The sequence below is a fragment of the Fringilla coelebs genome (genome assembly GCF_963513975.1).
Source record: "Fringilla coelebs genome assembly, chromosome: 1".
NCBI classification, from domain to species: Eukaryota; Metazoa; Chordata; class Aves; order Passeriformes; family Fringillidae; genus Fringilla; species Fringilla coelebs.
Window position 1 is genome coordinate 124,486,837 of NC_140028.1, and position 13,867 is coordinate 124,500,703.

General features: G+C 36.4%; 1 protein-coding gene across 1 annotated transcript in view; it reads left to right on the plus strand.

Annotated features, from left to right (window-relative positions):
* The window catches only part of AGMO (alkylglycerol monooxygenase), a 187,809-nt gene that overhangs the window by 97,796 nt on the left and 76,146 nt on the right, over window positions 1-13,867 (plus strand). Inside the window, exons 7-12 of the mRNA XM_084206708.1 lie at window positions 1,193-1,258; window positions 1,363-1,442; window positions 2,338-2,472; window positions 2,961-3,077; window positions 10,667-10,749; window positions 11,883-11,988. Coding sequence (XP_084062834.1) covers window positions 1,193-1,258; window positions 1,363-1,442; window positions 2,338-2,472; window positions 2,961-3,077; window positions 10,667-10,749; window positions 11,883-11,988 — 587 coding nt within the window. The remainder of the gene's footprint in view (window positions 1-1,192; window positions 1,259-1,362; window positions 1,443-2,337; window positions 2,473-2,960; window positions 3,078-10,666; window positions 10,750-11,882; window positions 11,989-13,867) is intronic.

Genomic DNA, 13,867 nt, shown 5'->3' on the forward strand with positions numbered 1-13,867 from the left:
TGCTTCTAAGTATGAAGAGTGATAGAAAAATATCTCATCCTTCTCTGACTACTGAATCATCAACAAACACACTTTTGCACTCAAATTCAAGCACTGTATACGTGAAAAACATGGCTAGGTCTTAGAAGAACTTTTAAATATTTTAGTGGAATTTGATTTCACCTGTTTGAATTATTGGTCTCACTTCACGGAAGTGCATGATGGTTGATTTTTACCCGTATTCAGAGGGCTTCAATATTGTACTGCATGTGTAAATTGTACTAGTAACTCCACTGCATACTGAAAAATGCCATGAATGTATCTGAGACACAGAAGGGGATTTCACAGATGTCCTTAGCTGCTCTTAGTGTGCAGAGTTTTAAAATAAGTTTTAAAGAAATTGGGGGAATGGAGGAACAGTTTGAAACAGACTCAAATGGAGTTACTTGTGCAGAGGATGTTACCAATGTTTATTGTATCCTCACAATCACTGTATCCACAGTGGTTGTGCTGTAAGTGTGAGGTCCTTAAAATTTGTGGTAATTGTCAGGAAGACACCCTGCTCTTATTTGCTCAGCTGTAAATCTGAACTAATGCTCTCATGCTGATTGGAGTCAAGCTAAATCATTACGGAGCTGACCAGGGGCTGTGCAGTTGCTCCAGACTATCTCCACAAACTTAGGGATGTGTAACCAATGTTTCTTCACTCATTACTTTGAGAGGACTGCTTATATACAAATACATTTCCTAGAAAACAGAGAAGGATCAGTTTTCCTCACACTGAAATTAATAGTGCAGGATCAGACATGTGACATAGAGGATAGAGACACCTCACAGATATTAATGAGATAACTACACATTTATGTGTTTAGCATATATTTTCTTAGGTATAAACTGATGGAATCATTTTTGTTTGTGTTTTAGTTTATCTTTTATAAATATATTTTGACCTGGTTTTAGTCTCGGAATTTCACAGAAATTTTGGGCATGACACATTGGGTTTGTATGTTTGAATTTGAACAGAAAGAGAGCCATATGGCTATTAAGGAAAAAAAAGAAATATGTGTAGAAGTATGAGGAGTGGTGGGTTAGCTATCTTTTAAAGTTATTTTTAGATTATAAAGTGATACAAATGATTATTTTTCCTTCATAATTCAGTTCCTAGTATTCTTATTTATCCTATTACTTGTCTCATAATTGATTTTTATTATAGGTAGAAATCCTTACTGCATTGACAAAAATTATGGTGGCACGCTTATTATCTGGGACAGGATATTTGGTAAGTAAAAGAAGGTGTTCTCTGTCATGTTAAATCAGAATGGAAAAAATATGTATACTTTTGAATTTGATTGTTTGTTTTTCTTTTTTTTCTTCCTCCATCAGGAACATTTGAGGCCGAAGATGCAAAAGTTGTATATGGCTTAACGCATCCAGTAAATTCATTTGATCCCATCATGCTCCAGGTGCTATAGTTTTCATCATTGATTCTAATATCTTCAACATTCAGTCATATTCCAAAGAAACTCCTCTCTTAGGCACAGTTGAGGCCATCCTTGCATTGCTGACCAGTCAATTACATTATCTACAATTTCTTCAGTATTCCATTATGAGACAGCTATTTCTACTCGCTGCATTGAGTATATGCAGAGCTTGTAGTAATCATGAAAATATATAACAGTAAAATTGACAAATAATTAGAACAGTGATATATAAGGTGTTGGACTGAATGAGGTGTTTTGTAGTGCAATAATAAATAGCGAAACACAGACAAAAGCATATAATAAAAAAAAGAAAACTAATTAGTGTGGTGCTTATTAGATTTATTAGTTCAGGTTTCACTTAAGATAGGTAAAAATTCTCTGTAAAAACATGAGAAACAGTGGAGTCCATATTTGCTTTTCATGATTGTTCATCCAAGGAGGAATCTCAAAGAAAGACAAATTTTACTGTCAGGGCTGGAAAGTGGGAGGATGTGCAATTATATCCATTTCAGTCAGATACTAAGTAATTTCATTACTGAGAGTGTGTCATTTCAAGATCCCAGTAACCAAATCATACTGCATAAATATAGCTGTACAATATGCCACTAAATACTCAGGAGTGATTACAGGGGACACAGATGGAAAAGCAGATTTTCCTCTGAGAAGGAGTCATTGTAATCCTCACCAAATTAACCAAGGGCTTCATATTGCTTTTGCCTATTTGCCAGGTTTTCTGAACTGTCTTCATCTATTTCTAATTTATTCTCTTCACAGAGTTTGAAAAATCATTTATTTGAAAATTAAATGTTAATAAAATGCAATGTTTTATTAATCTTTATTTTGTGAACAATGAAAAATTGCTTACTTTTTTTTTCAGTTACGTCCCTTGGCTCATATTTGGAACACGTTTTGGGCCACACCTGGATTCTGCAATAAGCTTTCTGTCATATTCAAAGGGCCAGGCTGGGGACCAGGCAAACCTAGACTTGGCCTTCCTGAGGAAATCCCAGTGGTAAATAGAACATGCACAGGCTTTCAGTTGTGTGTAATTTACTTGGGCCTCTTAATGCTACTGGATCAATGTTAAAAACTCTACACATGCTATTTTAAATTAGCAAATTAGCAGTCATAAAGCATGGGGGAAGATGAATTGGGAAAAGAAACTGAAGGAAATGAATGTTTTAACTGTGGGGCTTTTTTCTTTTTATTTGACGGAAAAAGCGTGTTTTTTTAAGTTATTTTTTCATTATTCATTTCCTGAAGAGATTTTCAAATTTTTTTCAATGGAGTACAGTAATTTCTCCTTTTTTTTCAGCTGTGGGCATGCACAAACACACAAAGTTAAACTGTCTCAAACTAGGTAGTACATAAGTTTGACAGTAGATTATTTTCTTCAATTAGCTGTCACTCCTTTTGTGTTTGTAAGTGTAAAGAATATTAAGGAGCAACAGGCCAGAGCAGGTCACTCTTGAAGGCAAGTAACTGTTTTGCTTTATACAGATCACTGGAAAAGAAGTTCCCTTCAATCCACGTGTACCAGCCTATCTTAATTGCTATGCACTTGTACATTTTGCTGTAATAGTGGACTTGTACATCGAACTTCTTGCTTCTATGACTGTAAGTAATTCCTTCCTTTATGAAATAATATCTCCTGCTAACAGCAATGACGCACAACATGTTTAAATATTAAAGGATTGGGCAGCAGCTCTACAGCCTTACATATTTGAACTACTAAAATAATAACTAATTTCTGTAAAAGAGTTAGCCTAAATGGTGAAATATATAATTCCATGTTATTAAGCATACATTTGATATTGTTTAGTTAACAGTTTTTAATAACCATATCAGTTATTTAATTAATATAAATAATTTGCCTAGAAGACGTATGTGTCTGCTACAGTTTTTAGTATCTCATGAGGCTTGAAACTATGGAGTTTTAAGATGTTAAGATTGGTCATACCATTAGATGCCCAGGCTTTAGAAGGAAGTTTGCGATGGCCTTGCAGTGGTTGCAGATGGGTAGGTTGATGTCAGCATGAGTTCAGAGTTGGAGGAGCACAAAGTCAGGGCAAATTTTTTTCCAATCTCCAACGTACAACCGCACTGATAGAAGCAAGGAGAGGCATGTATTTATCACCACAGACTTGCCTGTGGGATCTCCATGGTGACTGGTTCCTCTATGGATAGCCAGCAGCCGGTGCAGGTGAACTACAAGGCCCTGTCCACCTAAAAGAAATGAGACATTAAATGGTTCAGAGGTTTCACATCCGTCCAAGCTCCTTTTTTTCTTCCTGTCTTTCTCCCTTGTGTAATGCCACTGGGCCGCTTCTAGCCGGATAGCGTGGTCAGTGCAGGATCAAGGCGCCTTGGGCGTGCAGTGTCGGGCTGGGCAGCTCAGCCTTCCGGAGGCTCAGCCTTCCGGTGTCCGAGCCCTAAGCGCCCTGCAGCTTTGGCCACCTTGGCAAGCGCAGTGATTATCAGCTCTTAGTGATTTTCAGCTCTTTTATAGTTTCAGCTCTTAACTTGCTAAGGTGCTCGGCCAGCAGTGGCTTCCACATAAACAGACGAAGAGAGAGAGAAGGCAGCCTCGGAGATTCCGCGGTGGTTTATTTGCAGGGAATTCGCGAAGGGTTCCGATGGCAGCTCTTCTGCCAGAATGGGCCAGGGTGGCTGCTTATATAGGGTTAGGGGAGATTGAAAACTGACCAATTGTAAGGGTTAAGGAGAATGGCCTATGGGGTCACAGAGAGATAAGCTGTGCCTGGAGGACCTAAGTAAAGACTTCAGGCTTAGCTACTCTGACTCAGCATTCCCTTATGTCTAAGCCTCCATACGCCATGGGGCTCTGGCCATCTCAGTGTCTGCTACACTCCCTCGTGTACTAAAGCTAAAATTTCATAGTTATGAAGCAGGATTTAATGGATATAATATTCCCACAAATAAGTCAAAGACCTTTCAAGATGTACAGAAACTCCACAAAACTCTATTAGCTTGATAAAATGTCCTTTGGTCTTCTTCTTAAGCCCTTTCTAAGACCCCCTTAGTTAAAGAGCAGTGCTCTTTCTATGATTGTGTCACCCACATTGCCACGTGCCAGGACAAGGCTGCAGAACCTGAGGGGCCTTTTGGGCCTCTCGGCTTCTTCAGCCTTGTCCTGGCATGCTCACCTGGCAATCTCCAGCCCTTGGCCAACAGTGGTCACTGTCCCCTGCCCACCTCTTTGGACACTGAAGGATATAGCATTCCTGGTATTATATAAAAGCTACCTCAGGCATATCCTTTGGATTAGTATGGAGTTATTCTGCATACCATGTTTACTTCTGCAAAGGGTCACACTGCAATTGCAGGGAATTAGGAGATGACTAAATCATTTGAGGCTTAGTTTATTAAAAGGACAGGAAATTAAGCCAAAGGTATGAATAAATACTTCCAAAATACACGAGTTAAACAGTATATAGGATTGCTAATGTTCCTGTAGTGAGAAAAACCTCTGCAATATTTTCCAGAATACTTCTAGATTCCTACGTTTGCATGGGAATCAAACACTGTATTTGAGTTATTTCCATTTGTTTCATTTTGCCCTTGGATTGTTTGGTTTTGTTGTTTTTTTTTTTCTTTACTTTATGCTGTTTCTTTTAGCAGCCAGAATTAGGGAGTCTAATTTTTTTTTCTATTTTATTCTTTTTTATTTTGGCCTTTTTCTGGTCCTGGAAGGAAAAATGGATGGTCCACTTTATTTTATTTGCTGGTAACTGCAGCTGTTTAAGAATAAGTAATAAAGAAAGTTGAAAAATGTACCCAAGCCCCAGATAATCACTAAATCCTTTCAGTCATGGAGGAAACATCCTGAAGATCCTCCATTTATGAACTTATTGTAGAAAAGCAACTAGAAAATTCTCTGCACAAAACTGCAGGGTAATAAGGTAGTAAGGATAAGGAGAGCACAGGGGCCTGGAAGCACCTCATCTCAGGACATAAACCTTCAGCGTGGGTGTAGAAAGTGCTGGTCCCAAGGCAGAGTTCCAGCATTGCTCTGCAGTACAGTGGAGAAGCTGTCATGAGAAGGAAGCTTGTGTATGAATAACTTTACTTGGCAGAAAACTTTTCTTCAATATCAGTTTTCCACTACACTGAGTTATGAAATGTCTATGGATACAACTGGAACGTTCTGTCTGGCTATGAATTATGTCATAACTGTGGCATAGCTCCATAAATGGAGAAAACTAACTGTTTTCCTCATCTTTAGGTATAAGTTCCATTTCATAACAGCCATAAGACACAGCACACAGCTATTACATTTCTCAAGTGATTACAGTTGCTCAGTGTTTGGTCTCACGCCCTGTAGAAGTGTTAAATTTCTCTATCCATAAAGAGCAACCATATACCTTCTGTCTGAATGACCTACATTTAACTTATGAAAAGAGCAAAACAGGAAAGAATAAATATATATTTTCCACAGGAGAGAGCACAGAGTGTTTGTTTTCTGTGTAGTGATCTGCACTACATCCAGTGAATAAAAATTGCTTTCTGAGCTCTGCACATCTAGATCTGATCCAAAGCTCCTTGAAGAAATGGGATTTGGATCAGTCCCAGAGAGAGTGCTAGGAGTGTAAAACTGCAGTTCATTCAAAGCAAAAGTCTCATAGCTCCAGAACTTCAGGTATCGTATAAATCAAAGTGAAGTGCACCTTAAACACATTTTGCAGTGTCTTTTTTTTACTGTTAATAGATACTATAACATTTACTGTGCTTATAATTATTTGAATATGTGAGCAGTTTCAATTAGATGGAAATTAGTAAGATAGACCTCTTGAAAGTTAAGAACACAACTAATGTATCCATTCAGTAGGACATCACCAAGTAGTGTGTATGTAATATTGCTAAGAATTGACTTTCTTTTTCTAGGAATTCTAAGTTAAAATAAATTCATACAGCTAATGACACCTAACAATAGAAAATTCATAGCATCATATTAGCATTGCTAATTTGAATGTATCTGATCATTTGATACATGAGATCAGGGCAACTGTTAATTTATGAAATGTGCTGACATCATTCCTAGAAGTTCTTTGAACCATTGGACAAATCAGAATGAGAAAATGCATCCATGTTATTCTTCCAAAGGAAACCTACTTCTTTGCAGTATAAAAAGTCAATTTTGAATATTTCAATGCTTATCTAAATACATATTTGAAATAACATTTCCTTTGTTTAAATGAATTAGTTTTTTTCATTACTAAAAAGCTGTAAAATAATAATGCTATGGCATTCTGTTGATTACAAAGCCATGCAAACTTCTTACTAAATTCCATAATCCCCTCACCCCCCCCTTTTTTTTTAAGGCTCAAAGATATTTTTAAAGCTTTAAATGAAATGAAAATCCAACAGAAATATTTTTTTCTGCTTGATTGCAGCCAATAACCACATTGCAAAGTTGTGGTTGACTTGTAATTGGGGAACCTGCTGTGGTCCCACATGCTTCTCTGTTTATACAAATACTCCAGTATATAAATACTCATTTATTTTACATATACATCTATGCATACTATGTTTAGGTGGAACAAGGATGCTAACACTAATGAAGGTGTAAAAGGCACATTCTTTTTGCACTGCTGCTTGTGGTGCATAGATTTGATATATTATGTTAGTTTAGTGATATAACCCACTGACTATTTTGTTGATTTTGGTAGAGTAATGCCTAGAAAATGGATGCTTCAGCTGCCAGCATCCACTTCATAGGGTGATACATGTTTGAAAGCAAATAAAAGAATCAAGGCAGCATATTACTATATCACTGGAACTGTAAGAGAAAGTTAGGGAAGCAAACTAACAGTGGTAAAAATTACACTATATGGCTGGTTTTCTAAAAGATGTTATTCCCAATAGCATCATGGTGTATTTCACTGAAAATTTCTTGGTAATCCTTGACTAGCAGTACAAATGAGGAATACAAATTGTTTTGTTGTATGTGAATGTGGTGCGTGTACCTACAGTGAAGGGTAACTTGCACCTTCTATCTTAATGATTCCCAGTAAGGCTTTCTACCTCACCCTTCACCACTCCAAAAGCTGATGTTTTGGGAAGTGGATAGCTGCCACACTGTGCTCAGGCATTACAGTGCCATGCTTTTGCATGAATCTGATGATAGCCAGTTTGAAATTACCCAGGATCTGCCGGTTGTGCTTTAGAGTCCTCCAGTCCTTCACATTCTGGGCCAGAGTGCATGCTCACCATGGGGAGTTTTACAAATAACTGGTGTTCAAAATAGTTCAAGTAGGAGTGTGTCTGAAGAGAAATGGAAATTGGCCTGAAAAAACAAGTCTGTAAAATATGATCACACCTGGCTCAGGTAGTTATTATGCCAAAGAACCTCATATAGTATTTTAACCATTTAAAGATAAAGGGTTGTTTACATTTCAGTTTGTTTTTTTAAAAAGTTAAAAGGTTGCTTCAGTTTTTCTGATTTACAAACGGACATAAAAATGTATTTCTATTTCCATTTTTTTTTCTGGAACTCCATGTTTAAGACTGATCTGAAATTTATTAATGTCCTGTCAAGTTCTTAGTATGTGCTTTATTCTTCCGTGTTAGATATATGTGGAGGATAATTTTAATTCTTTTTCCTGTTCTAGAATTGTAAATTAAAGTATATCTTTAAGCTAAGAAAAAAGTCCTTGATAGAAGTTATGGGTAAAACCACCACTAAAATATGACCTAAAATTGTCTATTTTTGGGAAACGTTTCCATCATCCACTCAAATCCAACTCTAAATGCAGTACCAAATGTAGTCCTTAGGCTTGCAGTCTAGCTATCGGCAAGAAATGGAATTCCCAAAGTGCTTAGCTTATCCCCACAGTCCCAGTGTGCTCTCTCCACACGTTTCAGCAAAAGCTTAGGTCAATAACAGGTTTTAGGGCACTTCAGTGAACTTAAAGGCAGGTAGAGTGAATCAGCATTATCTTGTCTGCTGCTATCAGTTTTCTGCAGCTGGAGTCACAAGGAAACCCAGATGCCTGGGAACAAGCTAGACAGCTTGGGATCACTGGAAAGGCAGAAAAGTTTGAAATCATGGAGCTCTTTAAAACTGGAAACTAGGGACACCCTTGCTCATTCATAGCATGTACTGTTGAATCCTTCCTGAAGACAGGTATTAGCACTTGTATGAAAACATTGCAGTTTCATTCATTTTCCACAAAGTGTGATTTTAGCCATATATTGTAATGTAGCTACTCCATGACTTGATGGAAATCTGGATTTGATGCTTAGTTCTCTTTCCTGCTTAAGAAGACACAAAACCTTGCTTCTCTAGTGCTCTACCACTCTGGGAGCATTTTTCAGGCAGTCTGCCGGACCTGGTACATCACAGTGGAAACAAAGAAAAATCAGAACCACCTGGCAAGAATTAGTAGATTTTAAAAAAGGTGTAATTTTTCATCTTAAAAGTGAGGACAGTCTTTAAGGAGAAAAGTCTTGAATTTCAGTCTTTGTTCCCTGGAAAACTCCTTTATTAGACAAATAACAATCATTGAAAAGCCTAGCAAAGCATTTCTAAGAAATTTATGGGTGAGTTCCCTTATGCCTGTGCCAAATCATATTTTTCTTTGCTCACTTCTTGAATTTTTGTATGATGCTGCAGGAAGCTGAAGTTGAACTCAGTATGGCTAGATGAGCAGTTAAAGTACTCCTCATTTAATTAAATTCAAATAGAGTCCATACCTGATTTTTACAAAAAAGCTCTCTCCAAACATTTTGTCACTTCAAAACAAATTTCTTCTATTGTTAACGATGAACAATTTATCATAAGGAGGAATGGAACAGATTGGTAGTGTGGAAATGCAGTAATAAGTTTGATTCTCACCTGGTACAAATCTGTGCAACAGAGTGGCTTGACAAGTGTCATTTGTGAGAACTGTGTTATGGCTTGTAAACTGGTGAGGCTGCTGTTCAGCTTGCTCATTGCTGGGATTGAGTTTTCTTTGTTCAATAACTGTTGAGGATATCTAAGTAGGTGTTTGTGATGCTTCAGTAAAACAACAGAAACTCACCCAGACTGGGTGTGTGGTTTGATGTGTTTTGCAAACATGGGCACTCTAAGTTCACACAGCTGTAAAACTTGAGAGTATCCTCCTGTGGCCTCCCATGCTCACAGATACTTACCTTAGATCTCTTTGAGGGGTTGGGGCCATGACCGAAGGAAGTTGGGCATGTCACTGAATGGGATTTATGGAAATCAGGACAGACATTTGTGGAGTTTTATTTTTCCAATGCCTGCAAATGAAGCACAAGATGCTCTTCATAAACTCTTTTGCTCCTGAAGCAAGAAAGGATTTCTGTAACTCAGTCAGATCCAATACTTTTGTTTTGTTTTGTTTTAATAAAATAAAGCTAAAAACTTTGCAAAACTAATATTTGAAACAAAATCAGGGAGGGAAAAAAGGAAACCGATTAAATATTTGTTTTTCAAAGGGAGCTTTATAGAATACAAAATAAATACTTAATAAATTTTAAAAATTCAAACTTTACAATCAAAATAATTTTTGTTCTTCTGAATTTTGTTTATGTCATTTTGATGTAAATTTTAAGGACAGAAGTCCTCATACTGCGATTCATCTAAATACTCATCTAAATGCACATGTTAATGTTAAAGTGTTTTAAGTCTGAATGAAGTTAATGATAGGAGCTAAAAAGTTTTGCTGACTTGAGAACCAAGTGTCGAGTTGTCATGAAGGGAGAACATTAATTTTGTTTCATCTTAAACATGATCATTTCTTGTGAGTTGTTATTCTCACCAGTACATTGGCATTTGTATCCAGTGGGATTCAAAGATGGCTATTGTAAAGACCTGGTAACATAATATGAAATTTAAAGACCAAGCTGCTGGGATTTTTATCTAGAAGTAAGTTTCTTCCCTCTTGGTAGAGTCAAAAGGAAATCAAATAACTTTGGGGGAAAAGACAGAGGACAGAAGGGGATAAAGGGGATAACATTAAACATTAGTACAGTATTCAAGAACCAACTGTGAACATGGTTACCCCAGGTCTGAGTGCTATCCATAGCAGATTTTTTTTTCTCTAAAATTAGAAGTAGCAAATTACTTTAAAAAGAGACACTTGCTTCACTCAGTAAGTCCAAGCTACTGTTCTTTAAAAATATTATTTCTCTCTAGAATATTACTCTAAATGAATTTTTTGTCTGCCTTTTAACAGATGTTGTCACAGGGAACAGTTCTCTTGAGAATTGGCTTTATCATTCTGTCCCTGGCATCTTTTGGACTACTTATGGAGAACAAGTAAGATACAAAATATGTGGGGTTTTTTATTCTTTCATTATGGATTATTTATAACTATATGTAAATCTCAGAAATTATATCAATAAAGAGATATAATCACCCAGACCCACATGTGGCTGTCTGTTACTAGAAAATAACACATGACTAACCAGCACCTAAATCCAGAATTCTTCCCATAGCAAGAAGTGACTACTTCTGTGTTGTGCCTTGCAGAAAGATTTTGGGATGGGCTCTTCATGTCTTCCTCTGTGGTTGCATTTACTGGGTCCACTCCTCTGGGTTTGGGACAGTGGCAGGTGAGTGGGACCTGCCAGCTGTCTGAGGCTGTTCAAGGTCAGGTTGTCTGAGCCCTGTGTAACATGCATAGGTGCCAGATACAGCGATGGTATAGGAAGAGCACACAGTGTAGCTCAGAGTGGGCTCAAAATCATGTGAAAGATGGTGTAGACTTGAGTCTAAAACTTAATCAGCATGGCCTCAAATGAAGTTGGATCTTGAATACACCAGTGAGATACATTATGAGGTAGTCCCATGTGGGCACTGTGGCCCTAAAGAAGAGTGAGTTGCATCCGCACTTTCTTACAAAGAAGTTATTTGCCCTGACAGAGAAGAACTGTGGAGTAGAAGTTTCCTTTGAGACTAAGGTGCGAGTACTACTTTGCACCTGCTGTTCACTATGTTTTCAGAAAGGAATACCTTTCACTTTTAATGACTGAACAGTTTAATTCAGATAGGTGAAAATCTGTCAACATGCCAGACACGTGAATAACCTAGGGAGTTAATAAAGAGGCATTAGTAAAAATTGACAGAAGTAGACCAATGAAAAAATTCTGAACTACTTACGTAGCAGTTTTCAGAATTTTTTTGTGGTAATTTTTGAGATTAAAGGACAGTAACTAAATATACAGCTCCATACATGTTAGTTCAAATATATTTTGCAAGTATGGGTATTCTCACCACCAGCTAATTCATGGTTGTAAGTCAATGTAAAGTATATATCATAAAGCTAAACTTTAAGAAAGATGACTAGATATAAGTGAAGGACATCAGAAACTAATTCTATTTTCTCTATTTCACTGAACTTAGCAAAGAGGAAAAGATTGCATGTTAATCTGAATGATTCCCTTTACTAGGTCCAAAGCAGGAATTTTGGAAGTCATCCGCTGTTTAGTCTTCATAGGTGTTTACAAACTTGGCTACTTTAGAAGTCATTTTCCCTTCTTGGGCTATGCATATGAGGTAAGACATTTATTTTAAAATATCTATTCTGATTGTTCTACATTTTTATCTTTTTACAAAAAAGAAACACTAAACATTTACATTTTACTATCTCATTTTCATTACGCTATTTGAATAGAGTATTATTTTTTCTTATCTCATTGTCACTTTTTATGATTATTTTGTAAGAAAACTATTCCAGTTCACTATTGAGATGTCAGTTGTCCTTGGAAAAAGATCATGAAGGACTGCATATACCACTTCTTGCAAAAATAATTTATTTTATGTCCTCATACTTTGAAGTGAATAATAGTAATGCATTGCTGAATTTCAATTGTTTAATTCTCCTTTTATGGAAGAAATATGAAAATTCTTGGAGGCTGGAAGATGTAAATAGAAAGTATTTTGCTCTGCATTAGTCCTGTGCCTCCGAAACAGACTTTTAGCCATTGACAAGGAGTGGATACAGGGCTAAACAGACCTGTTGTCTGATATGTGCAGTTACTTTTGTGTCCTTAGCATTGACTTTTATCTTGTTCATGCATTTTCTTTTTATTATTTTCCTTTCTAGTACAGTTGGTACTTCATATCTCTTTTAATATTATCACAATAAAACAACAATAGTCAGTGTTAGTATTCCTATCTGAAGAACATTACCAAGCTACTTACTGTTGATTACCAGACAATAATGGTTATTCATAACCACAAGATTATGAATGGGTGGCTGGATTAGTAGAACCTCATCAGAAGGTTACTTTTTTGGCTTAAAATCAGAAAAAAATCAAAAAAACAGTAGGAACTGAGACTCAAACACGTTCAGGATGGTTCTTTGGACTTCAAACATATGCAAAATTTATGGCATCTTTCCCAGTTGGAAGTGGTCTTGCTTCTCCTGTTTTTCTAAAGGAACGGAATTAGAAAAATGAAAAAAAAAAATCTACTGCTGCTGTGGGTCTGGGAGGTTTTTCTGTTGTTTTGTTTGGTTTTTTTTCTGCCTGGTTTGGAAAACAATAGGTATTGGACAATATTTAAAGCTAAATAAATGCCACTAATTGAGAATTGTTTCGTTTCTCCCCTGTCCCCTTGTTACATTGTCAAAGCTTTGGTATATAAATCAAATGGTTCTTGAATTCCTTTGATAAGAGTCTGCAAGAATTTAGCAGCTATTTTAGGAGGTTTATTTAAATATAATATGGAAATTGTTTGTAAAATTTCCTTAGTTGCCTAATACAGTAGAAAGGCTTGAAGTAACAAAATCTAAAAATTTTGGAACAATTTACCTTGCTCTTGAGACATAGCTTTCAGACTTGAATTATTTGGCTATTGTAACTGAACTCTGTGAAAATTATGTCATTTTATATACCCTCAATACCTGCCCTGCTGAGTTCTTTATTTGTATATAAAAGGGTCTCTTACTAAGAAATGAGTAGAAGAAAAAGATTAGATTAATATTCCTATTGTTTATAGGCAATTCTATAGGTTCCTTTTCTTTCATGAAGAAAAGAAAATGAAGTGGTTCTTGCTCTGTTCTTTACATGTTACTGTCATTAAAAGAAATACTTTATTGTCATCTTGAGTTCTTCTCTATTGTACTTTCCCATACTTTCTTCCTTGTGTTTATTCCTTCATCCTTCATATTACAGTTATTTGTTGTTCTATTTTTAGTCCTTTGTTTGACACTGACTATGGACTGTAGTCCATTTTTTACAAGAGGCAGGACTACTTGCACACCATTTTTCTTTGAAAATACTGGAAAAATAGGTGTCTTTCAAACAATTTGTTCTTGGGCAGGCCAGAATGGATAATGTTACTGAGTGATGCCAATATTTCCACCCTTGACATTTTACCACAAATCATAAATTTCATGGTATTAATAGCTTTTGTAATCATAGTAGAATAA